This window comes from Argiope bruennichi, chromosome 4 (genome assembly GCF_947563725.1).
Source record: "Argiope bruennichi chromosome 4, qqArgBrue1.1, whole genome shotgun sequence".
In the NCBI taxonomy this organism is placed as follows: Eukaryota; Metazoa; Arthropoda; class Arachnida; order Araneae; family Araneidae; genus Argiope; species Argiope bruennichi.
This window is the reverse complement of record NC_079154.1, coordinates 65230981-65244962: the sequence shown is the minus strand read 5'-3', so window position 1 is coordinate 65244962 and position 13982 is coordinate 65230981. Positions and strand designations below refer to the sequence as shown.

At 29.5% G+C, this 13982-nt stretch overlaps 1 protein-coding gene across 5 annotated transcripts in view; it reads right to left on the bottom strand.

Moving 5' to 3' along the window:
* Positions 1 to 7104: 7104 nt before the first annotated feature.
* The window catches only part of LOC129965460 (uncharacterized), a 29166-nt gene continuing 22288 nt past the window's right edge, over positions 7105 to 13982 (bottom strand). For all 5 annotated transcript variants that reach the window (XM_056079345.1, XM_056079346.1, XM_056079344.1 and 2 more), the window contains 4 exons: positions 11155 to 11274; positions 9465 to 9600; positions 7953 to 8100; positions 7105 to 7266 (listed from right to left, as the gene is read on the bottom strand). In XM_056079345.1, coding sequence (XP_055935320.1) covers positions 7197 to 7266; positions 7953 to 8100; positions 9465 to 9600; positions 11155 to 11274 — 474 coding nt within the window. In that variant the 3' untranslated portion in view covers positions 7105 to 7196. The remainder of the gene's footprint in view (positions 7267 to 7952; positions 8101 to 9464; positions 9601 to 11154; positions 11275 to 13982) is intronic.

Below are 13982 nucleotides of genomic sequence, written 5' to 3'. Positions count from 1 at the left end.
GTTAAGATTTATTTACTTTATTACCTTTAATAAATTTTATACCATAAAGTATTCGCTGGCACCAATTTCAAATTGATATTCTCTTTAATGATATAATGGATATTTGTGTTTTCTCCATTTTTAATAACATATTTTCAATTTCATTTTAATTTTACGATTTTTAAAATTTAGATTTTCGATTCTTTTAGAGACTTTAATTAAGAGGAGAGAGAAAAAAAATGAAATTTTTAATATTTTTCATAAAATGTATTATCTGATAAATTTTGGCAGTTTAAATGATATTTTTAACATTTTTCTTGGGAATCTTTAAGAGAATTTAATTTTTATTTCAGGCTATTTCATTTAATTTTTGAAAGCATCACTTTATTTTTCATATAATACATGATATGACGGAGAGATGTGTTGCAATTTTCTCATTTGTTACTTTTCTATTGTACTTACATTTTGGCTAAGTAACGTAAATGTTCTAGATTAGTGAATGGAAAATATAAAGCGATTGGTTACTGAAAAATAATATGACACTAAAATCAGTGTGTCATGTTTTCAGTATAACTTTGTGTTATTTCCAAATTTTTATCAGTAAAAACAGATGGAGCAGCAAATGATTTAATAGAAGAAAAATGATACTGAAAGATTTATTTTTCGTTCCAGCCATTCCATTTCTTTAATCAATTTTCGCACGCACTGGAAGATTTGTGGCAATAAAAATATTTTTTTTTTTCCCGCCAACAGTGAGTAACATTAATGACAGAGAATTTCCCTCATCCGAATACATCTACAACTCAGATACATTCGGAAGGGGATGTTAGCTTACACAGCACAATATCAATCGCCTCCGATAAAATACCACCAAACTAACATTAATAAACAGATCCTTTACTTACGGCAAAACTGTGAAATTGTCTTAAACACCTTCTTTTTACATTCTCGTATAAAAAATATACAAAAAAGAAAGTATTGTAATCGTCAAAAAGATTTGAAATCGGGGCTTCATGAACCACCACTTTTTAGATCATAAAAATACATCTTTGGAATTATGTCTATGTGTGAAAAAACGCGTTGAGCTATAACAGTGAAATTCAATATTTAGTTTTAATACCAAGTTTGAGATTTTTAGAAAATTTTTGACAAAATCCATCAAAGGGAACATGCCCGTATGATTATGAACATGATAATTCAAAAACGCTAAGATAAAATTTAGTACACAGATTTATTTATTTATTATTTTATTAATGCAATAAATTTCAGAACAAATTTTTCAGTATTCTCGTATATATATGAAGGTGCGAATTTATGCAGTAGCAGATTTAGGTCGTTTACAATACACATTATGTAAACCATATTTCAATTAATGATCAAAATAATTTCACGTTTTAAGATATTTCTAACTCAATCCATATGATAATGATTTATTTTAATTTAATTTTCGAAAAGATAAACTTTAAATATTAGTTGTAAAATATATTAGCATTCTATAAATCATTAGTTATAACTTAGTGATTTCCTTATTTACCTATAAAAGCATATAATTATGATAGAAGAAATAATAAACTAAATAAATAATAATTAATGTCCTAATTTATTATAAAGTAACTATACTTTATTTAATAAATCAATATGAAAACATATTTTAGTCCTACTATTTTATAATTCATAGAATTTGTATTTTTTAAAAATAAGTTTATTTATTTGCTAACTGACATTTTTTAATCCACTTGCCTGCTCCCCTCTTCAGTCCAGCGGCTTAAGGCAGTTGCCTACTCTACCTATCGATGGAAGTCTGTCACGAAGCTCACAAACGTAATGACATAAATAAATAAATAGATAAAATTTGGCACGCGATACGTCGCGAATTTGAATCCTATCAATGAAAATAAGCCATTCAAAAATTGCTTCTTTTTCCTTATTATATTACGAAGCTGAAATGCATCAATTATGCATGTCGAATGCGGAGGACGAGCACATTCATGCTTCCCTCTCTGCTGTGTTCTAGAAATGCAAAGATGGATAAAAAAGAGGACATAATAGGAGGTGCTATGTAGTTAACATAATGAGAAAGTCGACGGAAAAACACTTTTGCTAGTTTCGAAAACAATTATATATCAAAAGATACATTTGATAGCTGGTTTCTAATTGAGTATTGGCGTCCAAGTGTAGATATGCAATCAAATCTATACAGTGGAATCTCGCTCTACAAGCGTAATTCTTTCCCGAACCTTACTCGCAATTGGAAATTTCAAAAGAATCCATGTAAAATCGTTTCATCCCCCCCAAAAAAAAACCATCTTAAAATCTATAAAAACGTAATCTATTATTTATAATGTATGCTTTTTATTTTTATAAGAAAATAGTTTAAAGACTTTGATTGCACTTTAAAATGTGGCGGAAATAAGACGCAATATTTCTGTAAAATAAGTCTGTAAGATGCACAGCTTCTGCCTTAAAATTATGCTTCTCAATACACAATGCAATTTCCGATACTTTCAATATCTTCCTTATTTTATAGGAAAGATGTTATCTCTTGATCAACCTTCTGTTATGACGCAGAATGCAGTTTCATTAGCTTTTCGGTGTTCCAGTTATGTTCTTTCATTGGATGATCGATGTTGTCATCTCCTTGTTCCTCCATAATCTTGTTCCGAGATAAAATCTTGTCGATTAAGACTTCACATGCACTTATTCAAACTCCTTGGAATCGCGTTCGACAACGCTATCCAGACAAAATTTCATCCATCTAAATACAATGGTTTTCTTCAAACAAGCGCTCAACACAAACCGATACAGATCAATTATACATGTGACATATTGCTCGTTAAGAGAATCACCTTTTGATCTTTTTGTTTGCTCTAGTTGGTCTTTTGTTTGCATATTAATTATATCTTACACCTCCCTCCACAAAAAATCAAATTATGATGAATTTTTTAGATGAAAACACTGTAAAATGCGGATGATTTTCCGTGGGGTCGTGAAAGCAAGTGCTGAAGCTTGACATTATTTCTTCATTCTCATATTTCTTTAAAAAAAAAAAAAACCATAAACGTACTAATATTTTGTTCCTATGATGCCCGTGCAAATTCTATATTCTTCTTGTCCCCACCCCCCACCCCAACTCCATGTCACAGTATCCAAATGATATCAATGTTAACAATGATTTCAAACTTGAAGACCATTCAGGATATGGGCAGATAAAGCAAGTTAATGAGGACAAATTGAGGATAATAGTTGAATCAAGTACCTAAAATAAGCAATAAAGAAAGACAGGAATTTCAAACTATTATCCATTATGAAAAGATAACATTGATGGAATATTTGAAACTGATAAACAAATCTTGCCACTTTGTTTGAAGATTCCCGAACTTAAAACTGACAGGACTCTCTACATATCGTTTGCATTTCACTGATCGCATACAGAAGAAGAGCATATTTTTAAAAGGGTTGTGGATCATTGAACCACCACCCAATGACAAGCATCAGGTCTGAATTTTTTTTTATTTTAGTTTAAAAAAAAAGGATGTAGTTCACACTGACGCTGGCCTCTTTAGTGCCAATGCGCAACCTAAAGACTTTTCCAAGACACTCAAAATGCGATACAGACCCGAGTAAAGAAATTGTTAGGTTCCTCGAAGGAACCTAACAAAGCATAACAAAGGAGAAGTTTCTAGAACCTTCAATACAAACGGCGCACCACGCGTATGGAGAGAAGCAGTAACGTATCGCAGACCCATGTGAGTTCGGAGCCAGTCAACAAAGGTAGTTTCATTGATTGTCTGCATCTCAGCAGAAATGAATTCTCGATATTCATAAAGGTTCGAAATATACAAGCTCTGCAGACAAATATAGAAGCTTTTCTTTAGAAACACTATGTATACCAAGCAATACGATAGGGAGTGTCTCGAACTAAGAAACTCAGGGTGAACATCAAAGGAGTCGTTTATAAACGATAACCAGTTGTACGGAAATGTTGTGCAAATGCCAGGATTCTTGAAAAGCTGAGACTCTAATCAGTGACCTTCACTAATCGTGATAATATCAAGGCATTCAAATCGGGAAATCCAGCCAGCAAAGAAGGTTGAGCTACTCTTCCGCACTTATAGTTTCCATAGATCATGCCTCAACCCGTCTAGAGAAACAACTAATAACTGTCAGGCAATAATGACACGATTTTTCAGGAGGTAATGGTTCAATGATGTCTATGTGAACAGAGGCATTGAATCGGAGTTGTGCCAAAACTTTGTAGTGAAGAGGAGTAATGTCTCTTTATCTTCGAGCGTTGGGAATGTAAGCAGGCATGAGATCATCCACGACAATAGCTCTGAACTCTGGACCAAGCGAAAGGAGTGGAAAGCAAACAAGCAGTTCTTAAGAAATTAAACACTTGACAACGTTCAGATGCAGATATAAAGAGTCTTAGTCGTGATAAGGAAATGTCGCATGTCGATGTGAAATCAGAAGAAGGAACTTGAATTCCCTCGAAATGTTGTTAGTTTCCAACAGCTCTTGGTCACCTTTTTATGCCTCTCTATCAAGATTCACTGGTGGTGGGAACGGAAACGCGAATAGACCAAACGGTATTGTTATTGCTTTTATCAGTACATCTTGGTTTACGGAAAGCTGAGTATTCTGAAATTAATGACAGAGAAAATACTGCAACTTTGTAATTGGCTCCAGGAGTCATGCATGTGCTGGACAGGAAACTATCTGGAATTGGTCGAAAATTAAGAGACCTGTAATCGTCGCATGGTTGCCAGTCTCTAATATTTTAGATACAAGATGAAGTGGAGACGCCTATGGTCTTTCACCATGCCCATCTGTTCTCTCTCTTACCATAGTTTCAAATTTGGTCTTGGCAATTTTTAATCATTCTGAAGCGAGACATTGTTACCGGCAATAGATAGGAGGCTATGATCTCCGTCATATATGATGAACTGTTGAGTGGCAAACATTACGAAAGGTTCCGCAGGGCATTTGAGAGCTGGAAAGTACTTTAAAATATTATAGTTGTAGAGGATAGATACATCCAAAATGACTAACATCAAAGGGTTATTTGTAGAATATTGTTTAGTGGGATAAGTTTGTAATTCTATTCAAAAGAAGTTTAATTCTGCAAGAATCCAACAAGAGTCCGAAATGAACTAGGAAATCTCATCGTTATAGGCAAGGAACGCCAGCAATAACAATGTGCCAGGAAAAACGCCTACGAAATCCAAGGCCTAACAATAACATCAAAAAATCATAGGTCTCGATAGAAGCTGGACTTTTAAATTTGGATTTAAAGAGAGTAGAAGATAACATGGGAACACACAAAGGTTCGAACCAGTATCACAATTAGAAATTGTTTCTTGGGCGATTGGTCAGAAAAGAGAAGGCAAGTGTTTCCATCATAACAACTAGTAGTCGCTGTTACTAGTTGCCAGGTGCTTTCTCGGCAAAACCATAGGGTTTTAAGCAGTGCCTGACTTATTTTGAAAGTGTTGATGATAGAAAGATATTTGAATCTGGTGCAGGATGAGGACTCACGTGGAACCTATGATGCAGTGAGTTCCGTGAAATTCTTGGACTTGAATTTGTTATCACTAGCGCCACCTAACAAGCAAAATCCTTGAACTTCATAGCAAACGAATCCAATGCCATTGCAGATCCAGGAACTGTTGAAGTAACCAACAGTTGGATAGAAATCACAAAAGGATATGAAGACAGAAGAGAATTAATTTTGGAATTTCATTTTCTGGATCCTGTACTTCTCTCATTATAAAGTTTGAGATGGTAGTCAGAAAAGTGTTTTAAATGGTATTTCAATATTTCCCACTGCATGTGTGGTCCAGTAGATCATGGAATTCAAATAGCATTTCCAATTATTTTAAAAAGTTATTTGAAATTATATACATTATGTGGAGTAATTTTGCTTTAGCAGTAAATTATTATTTCATTTGCATATTCTGTTGCCTGCCACACGTAAGGCAAGGCTTATTTGAATTATAAGATGACACTCAACAACATCATCTGAAGGAACAGAAATTTGTAACATGCTCCGATGATGGAAATTTAGAGGCTTAGGATAGTAACGACATCGCCGGAAAATAGAAACATGACACAGGGAGGATACTGTGTCATATAATTATCATTATAATGTTAATATCATTATAATGTTACCACCACAATGAAGTGCTAAAAATATTTAAACCACTATTGTAGACATCTAATATTGTCAGATAATTTAGAAATGAATTCAGTTATCAAATAGCCTGAATTAATTAATATTTTTAAAATATTAATGCTCCTCTCTACACAGCAAAGCTAACTTTAAAAAAAAAAAAAAAAAAAAAAACCTAGTAATTTTGAAAAAAAAAAAAAAATCATTCAGTTTAGATACAGCATATTAAAATAATTAAAAGTTATTATATAGCAGCTGTTTTTTTGACATAATTTTTCATAAGGAACAGTATTAAAAAAATTGCAATAAATAAATCAAATTGAACAAAAGTCTCTAAACAATTCATTAAACACTAAAAGGATTCTGTAAAACATCATTTAAAAAGTCATTGAGTGAGGGCAAATGTTAGAGACTATATTACTTTTTTAGTAAATAATAATAATAATAAAAAAAAAACCAATTAAATTCTTTCATATTAGATATATTATTTCTATTAAAATTGCCGCCGGCGTTCTGGCCTAGGGGTAGCGCGTCTTCCCCGTGACCTAGGCATTCCGGGTTTGGGCATGGTTGCTCTCTTCCTTGTGTTCTCTCTGTGAGGTGCGTGAATGAGCCCCCCCCCCCTGTAAAGAGGGGTTGTGCAAGCGAGTGTGTGTGTGCTATCTTCATTTGAGAAAAGAACTGTCGTGATTTTGAGTTCTGAATTAAGTTTTTATATTTTGATTATCTTGCAAAAGCAATAGAAAAAGGAAAGTTTATATGATAAATGAGTTTTAAAGGATCAGACTTCTGTGCTCGGGTGCTCAGGGGTTTTTACTCTCAGAAGCTACTGCACAAAAATTTGGCTTAAAATAGTCACACAACAAAAAAAAAAAAAAAAAAAAAAAAAACCCGGCAGGAAAATGAAATATGAGAAACAAAACTCTTTGTTTATTAAAAAAAATAATGTTGAGTGAAAATAGAATTATATAGAAAAATATATAACAATAAAAACTATACAAATACAAAAATATACATTTAACATTCACTATTACTATACGGCAGTTTAGCCAGCAAATTTTAACGATGTCTCGGTGAGTAACAAGTCAGTAGCTTCTGCAACAAGCTGATATCCTCTGGGAAAAAACAAAACAAAAACAACATTTGTTGTGAATTATTTCAAGGGAAAACAAACATGAAAAATCTAATAATGTAAAAAAAAAAAAAAAAAAAAAAAAAAAACCATTACTTAAAAAAAAAAAATTATGTGCAATTTTGTAACATGATTTTTTTTCTCTCCTGAAGGAAAAGTATCAAATTTGCCTAATTCAATAGGTTACATGCTATAAGCTTTATCTAAAATTTTACCACTATAAATAGTTGAATCTGATTTGATAAGAGTTATTTGACATAAATTTTAGATCTACTAAATTTCAGTTTCAGAGCAATAATTTATATTTCCTTTATACAAAGAAAAACAAAAATTGAGGAAAAAGTCTAAAATTATATCATGAAATTGAATTTAGCATTTATGAACTAGTTGTAGATTAATTGGTTTTACTATATGAATCATCCATAGATTTTAAATATTTCATAATGATAATGTTGCATAATATTAGGCTGAAATAAACAAATGTTATGATAAATCAATGCTTTGTTTGAAGTAAGAATTTTTTACATGCTGTCAGTCATTAAGACATCAGATATTGTTCATGATTTAAATTTGTTATGACTTAAAGATTGTGCAAGAAAGACTAAAGTCATTTTAATGAAGTGGTTTATATATTACAGATTTATTTATGTTAAAAAAAGTGTGAATTACCTTTCTAAATCTTCTGTAGCAAACTTTCCTTGCTTGCTTAAAGTGTCAGCAGTTTCTGAATTTGAAATTATTTCTTCACAATTTTCAATATATCCCAAGACAGTATCAAGTAAAGATTTTATTTTATTCAACAGCTCAATAATTTCCACTAAAAAAAAAGGAAAAGAAGATATCTTATTAATTTTATTTCGCTTCTAGTCAGTGCACATGAAAGATAGAATAAGTCTTTCAGAATAAAAGTACCCCAAATCTTAATATTTGTTGTTTTGGGTTTAAAAATTCAAAAAAATTGTGGATACTCCACAAAATATCCCATTCTTCCACATTTGTCATTCATTCAATTTTGTAATGATTTGGATACAAATCATTACAAAAATGTTTTCAAATAATTTTTATTTACAGAAAGGAAAATATATATACAATTATCACACAATAATTAGTAAATACCTGTAGTTACAAGTTAGTAGTTTTAAACCAAGTTACTTTTTTAAATGGGAGTAACTTGTTTTTCTAACTTTTGTTGTAACCCCACTTCCCTCGTATTAGAAAAGTTTTCCTTTATGATTGAAGTCTTTTTTTTAAACAACATTTTGAATTAACAATAATGGATTATTGAGAGCGTAATGTTGCATTATTTATTTTTTAATAAAGAAAACATAAGCTTAATAGTGTAAAATTTGTGTAAATAAGATTGGTTTCAGATTTTCATTGCTATTTTAAATTATTAATCTACATCTTGAGTATTTGAGATACATTTGTTCTTTTTATGCAGAAGTAACTATTAAAATCATACAATGCACTGTTTCAAAATTTGTATCCATTCTCCTATTAATAATGGAAGAAAGGGAAAATGAGGGATAATAATAATAATGTCAAAAACAGATACAAGATCTTTTCTAGATACCACATAAAAGCGAGGACTTGACTCACAAGGCCAGATTTAAATTTGGGCCAGGCCTGCATACACGACAAATCAACCAAGCGTTGAACAAAATATTGTAACTTTACAGTGGCCCTAATATAAATACAGAATTTTGTTTACTATCAAAGTTTAATGCTCTAATTTTATTTTGTTTATTTTATATGAACAGAATAGATTTATAAAAAAAAAAAAAAAAAAAAAAAAAAAAACTCTATTTTATGCTTTTCTTTTTGTGAAAATAGTAATGCAACTATGATTTTTTTTTTAAAAAATTTAAACATAAAGCAGAGATATAAATAGAAAATGGATAAAGTTGCAAATAAGGTAATTATTTTTTTTTTATTTAATTAACAGACAAAGATGCAGTTGAGCTAAAAAAGCTTTTTTTTTTCACATTCCCCCCCCCTCTATATATTAATTTTTCTTGTTTTCAGCTAAAAAGATTGGTCATTTTACATAATTTAAAGTCTTTATTTTGTTAATTAGATATAATGATTATGATTTGAAAACAAAGGAATAGAATAAAAATTTTAAATGTGCAAAAATATTATAAGTAAATGCACTAGGAATATGAGGAAAATAAAACCTACCTTCAGAACCAGGATCAGGTAATTTAATGTTTTTTATTCCCAGTTGATGCCGCACAGAATAAACATTTGAAGCTATTTCTTCATAGTTTTTCTCCAACACTGATATCATTTCCAGGGCAGGTAAAAGAAATTTTTCCTAAAATTATTATTCATATAACAGTAAAATAAAACTTTGTTCAAGCAATAAAATATCATATATTCACCATGTAATTCCATTTAAAAATTAAGTTTAAGCAAAAATCGAACATTATATGCATATATCAGATTTCATGATAAGTAAATTTTTTCCAGTATCACTTTCAAACAGCTGCAGCTTTTTAGATGAAAAATAGGAGACATGCCATAAGTATATAAACTAAATATGGACAAAAATTACTGCAGGGCAAATCAATACCATTCCAGATAGAGTGGAGTTGAGTTATTGAAATATATATCACAAATGGGTTAATTACCAAAATGTGAAATTATTATTTTTCAACTCATCTGATTAACTATATAATAGGCTTATCTCTCTCTCTCTCTCTCACTCTCTCTCACTCACACACTCACACTCACACTCACACACTCACACTCACACACACACACACACACACACACACACACACACACACACACACACACACACACACACACACACACACACACACAAATGATATGACATTTGATTGCCATTTTCAAACTTTCATACTAAAAAAATCTATTGAGATAAAATTTTCTATAATTAGTCCCTAAGGCTTATAAGAACATTAATACATACATGAATATTTGTTTAATTTTCATAAATATGAAGATATTTATCATAGCTCAATAAAAAAAGTAACAAAATGGTTAAATGAAGAATAACGAAAAAAAGTTTATTCAATTTTAGTTTCTTTATAGCTAATAAATTTAAGAATTGTAAATTTTATACACATAAAAATTAAATTTTGTTTTCTGTATTAACAAATGCATTTAATGTTTATAATTATCTAGAGTGAAGTAATATCACAACAAACAAATTAATATTAACACATTGTTGACCACTCAAGAGAATTCCTACATCAAATTACCAATTAACTACATATTAATATACAGATTTCTTTCCTTATTTTTTGGATTTGTAATATACATTTTAGACAAAGACAAGTATTAAAAACGGATTATTTTAACCATTTGATTATACCAGATTACAATTTCAAAACAGTCATTTGAAAATACCTGTAGAAAAACAGGAATGTGCCTTTTCCACTTTTAAAGTAAATGAGAGATCTATGATTCTTTAAGGTGATTCATGGAGTTATCTACAATTGTCTCACTTCATTAAAACTAAATATAGCCATCACATATATGGGAATATAAGTATGAATAAAATCATCTATAAGATGTTTTAGCATTAATAGATTAGTTTTAGGATTCTGTTAGGAGCAATAAAATCCAAAAGGTTAGTGATTTACTCTTACCAATATGTACACATAGGGAACAAAGTTTACTTGTATTTAGTTTACTTATTTAGCAAGTTCACAGAAGAAGTAGGTTATCTTAAAGTTTTGAAATAACATAATGAAATATTATTCATACAAATTGTGATTACAGATCACATTATATAATGCACAATAATTCATCAATAAAAAAGGCAAGATTAATGTACTATTTCAAGAATAAAATGCCTAAATTTAAAAGAAAGCCGGAATAACCCATTTGAAAAACATACCTGTCTATTTAAATGTTCATTAAGGTTTATTATATAATTAACAAAATCTAAATCCTTCTTTACAGCAGCATTCTTCCCCAATAATGCTCCCATCAAGCTCCACAGTTCATGAATTTTTTCCTGATAATAGAAATGTTTTTGAAAATTAATAACAGGAAATATAATAAATGAAAAACAATAAAATACTGGAAGAGAGAGAGAGAGAAAGAGAGAAATTGTAGTCAATGAAAAAAAAAAAAAACTATCTTCATATTAGAATATATCATTTAATTTTCACATGACTATAAAAGAAAATCAGAAATTTTAGGACAGAAGATATAATGTGGATACATACAATTAATCTGAAAAGCATTAGAATAATCAACACTCTACAATAATTTATAGATAGGGATATAATCTTCCCTATTTATAAATTACAAAATTGGATTTACAAGTTTATACAATTTATATAAATTTCGAAACATCAAAAAGTAATTCCATTGTACAAATTAATTTTGGTGAAAAATTAATTAACATTGCCTGATTCACACTGGAATCATGAATTCTGGAAAAATATTTCCCTTTTGATAAAAAACGCTCAATTTCTTAGAGCAAAAACAAAAGGAGTCAGATTAAAAAAAAAAAAAAAAAAAAAAAAAAAAAATCCATGCAACACACAAAGTATCAAAAATAGTAACAATATGAACATGAGAAATCAAAATGTACTGTAATATGGCTACCTCAAAGAAAAGTTAAGACAAAAATGTATAAAAATTACATACTCAATCTCTATCAGCAATAAAGATAATTGTGCCTATTTGTTGGCCTTCTTTCTACAAGACAGACAATAAGACTAGTTACCAAATTTGGCACAGATTGTTTTGGAAGATGAAAATGCACCCTTTGGCAATATAAATAAATAAAAAAAAAATAATTATACAAAAATTAAGGAAGGCAGGCATTTTTTTTTCTGCGATAATTCCTGAAAATAATTAGAATAATTTTTTTTTTTAAATCCTTTTACGGACACAATCTTAATAATCGTGCATATTCTCCTTGAATTCTGATAATAAGAATATATAGCTTAACTTTTAGGACTTAATTATATTGCTGCACTGAAATTCAAATTATCAAATATTTAATTACATGACTTTCTTCCACGACTGATAACTAAGGAAGGAGGGGTTTCTTTATCATCTAAGTAATTTTTATGAGTAATAAAAATGTTAACTTGCAGTACAGTGAATTTTAGAAGACAGATTATGTAACAATCTGGATAATTATAAAAATTGTTATACTTCTAACAGTATTATGATGCCATGGAATCGATTCCAATAGGATGATTCATATACACATTGAATAGAACAGATATTAAGTAATTAAAATAATATAGTTTAATGTGTCTCACAATTTGATGTTTAAAAAAATTTTCTAGGAAAATTTATTTATGTATAAATAATAAATAAATAAATCTATAATAATAAATAAATCTATTATTATGTATAAATACATTTAATTAAAAATAAAAAATATTCCTGGCAAATTAGATGGTTGCCTACAGTAGCTAATATTTTAAGAAATGCTCTAATAATTTATTTTTTAATTTATCCAACATTAGAACAGAAAAAGCAATTCATATTTTATGTTTTGAAGGAGGTTTTTTATACTTAAGCAAATTTTAATAAACAAAAAAAAAAAAAAAAAAAAAATCATGCTTTTGATTTTAGCTAAACTGTAGAATTTTTTAATAGATAAATGCCAATATTTCTAGAAAGAACGGTTATTTTAAAAACAACAATCCTCCTATCATTGCAATATAAAATTGAATGATTGTGAATTTTTTTTATAGATAAATGCCAATATTTCTTGAAAGAATGGTCATTTTAAAAACAACAATCCTTCTATTATTATAATACAGAGGAATTCCACACAATAATGCAAGTATTTATATAATAAATATGTCTTTTAAAAACCTGCCATGCAATAATTCTTGCCTTCCGATATTAAAATGTGCCACATAAAGATATGAATGTAAACACACATCAATCTATTATTAGCAATTGGAAATGAAATATATTGTGGTTTATGACCAACTTTGCAGATTTTAAGTTGCAGCTATTGATGTTGGAAGAAGTGCAGTGACGACTGCCATAACAGCATACATGAAACAGAGCAAGAATCAGCCAAGCATATCAGTGACTAAAAGTAGAAGCTGACTGATAAAAACAAAGTTTTGAAGCAAAAAAAAGTACAGCATTTAGTTCACATCTGAAATGATACATACTGACAGGAAAAAGTAAATAAATAAAAAAAAAATAATATCTAGCTTGAAATAGTGGAATAAAATATTCAAAATAGAATTATTCCAAAACCATTTAATATAATAAGCAGTACCTTGAAAAACAATAAAATGGTTTTGAAAAAATACAATCAGATAGTACAACTATGGTAGAATATAATCTGACCAGAAAAAAAAATGTGATTCACATTATTGTAAACAAACCAATATGTTTACATTTGGCCAGCAGAAATGTATTATGTTGATCTACTCAATCCTACTATCAAGTATGTTCAGGGCTAAAAGTGCCATTGTGATCTTGGCCCATTTGCTGTTTTGCAGGGACAAGATTATGTTGATATTCTGTTCAATAATTTTCATCCAATGGTGTAAACTGTTTGCTGACGAAATTCAGTATACTAAGACAATGCTTAAAATCATATTACTGGAATTATCCAAGATTGATTAATAAATATGATAGCAAAGTCCAACATTTTATGTTTCTGTCTGTTTGTTGATGTGACTACAAAAGAATCTTCATGGTGCATTTTGAAGGGAAAGTTGGATTGTC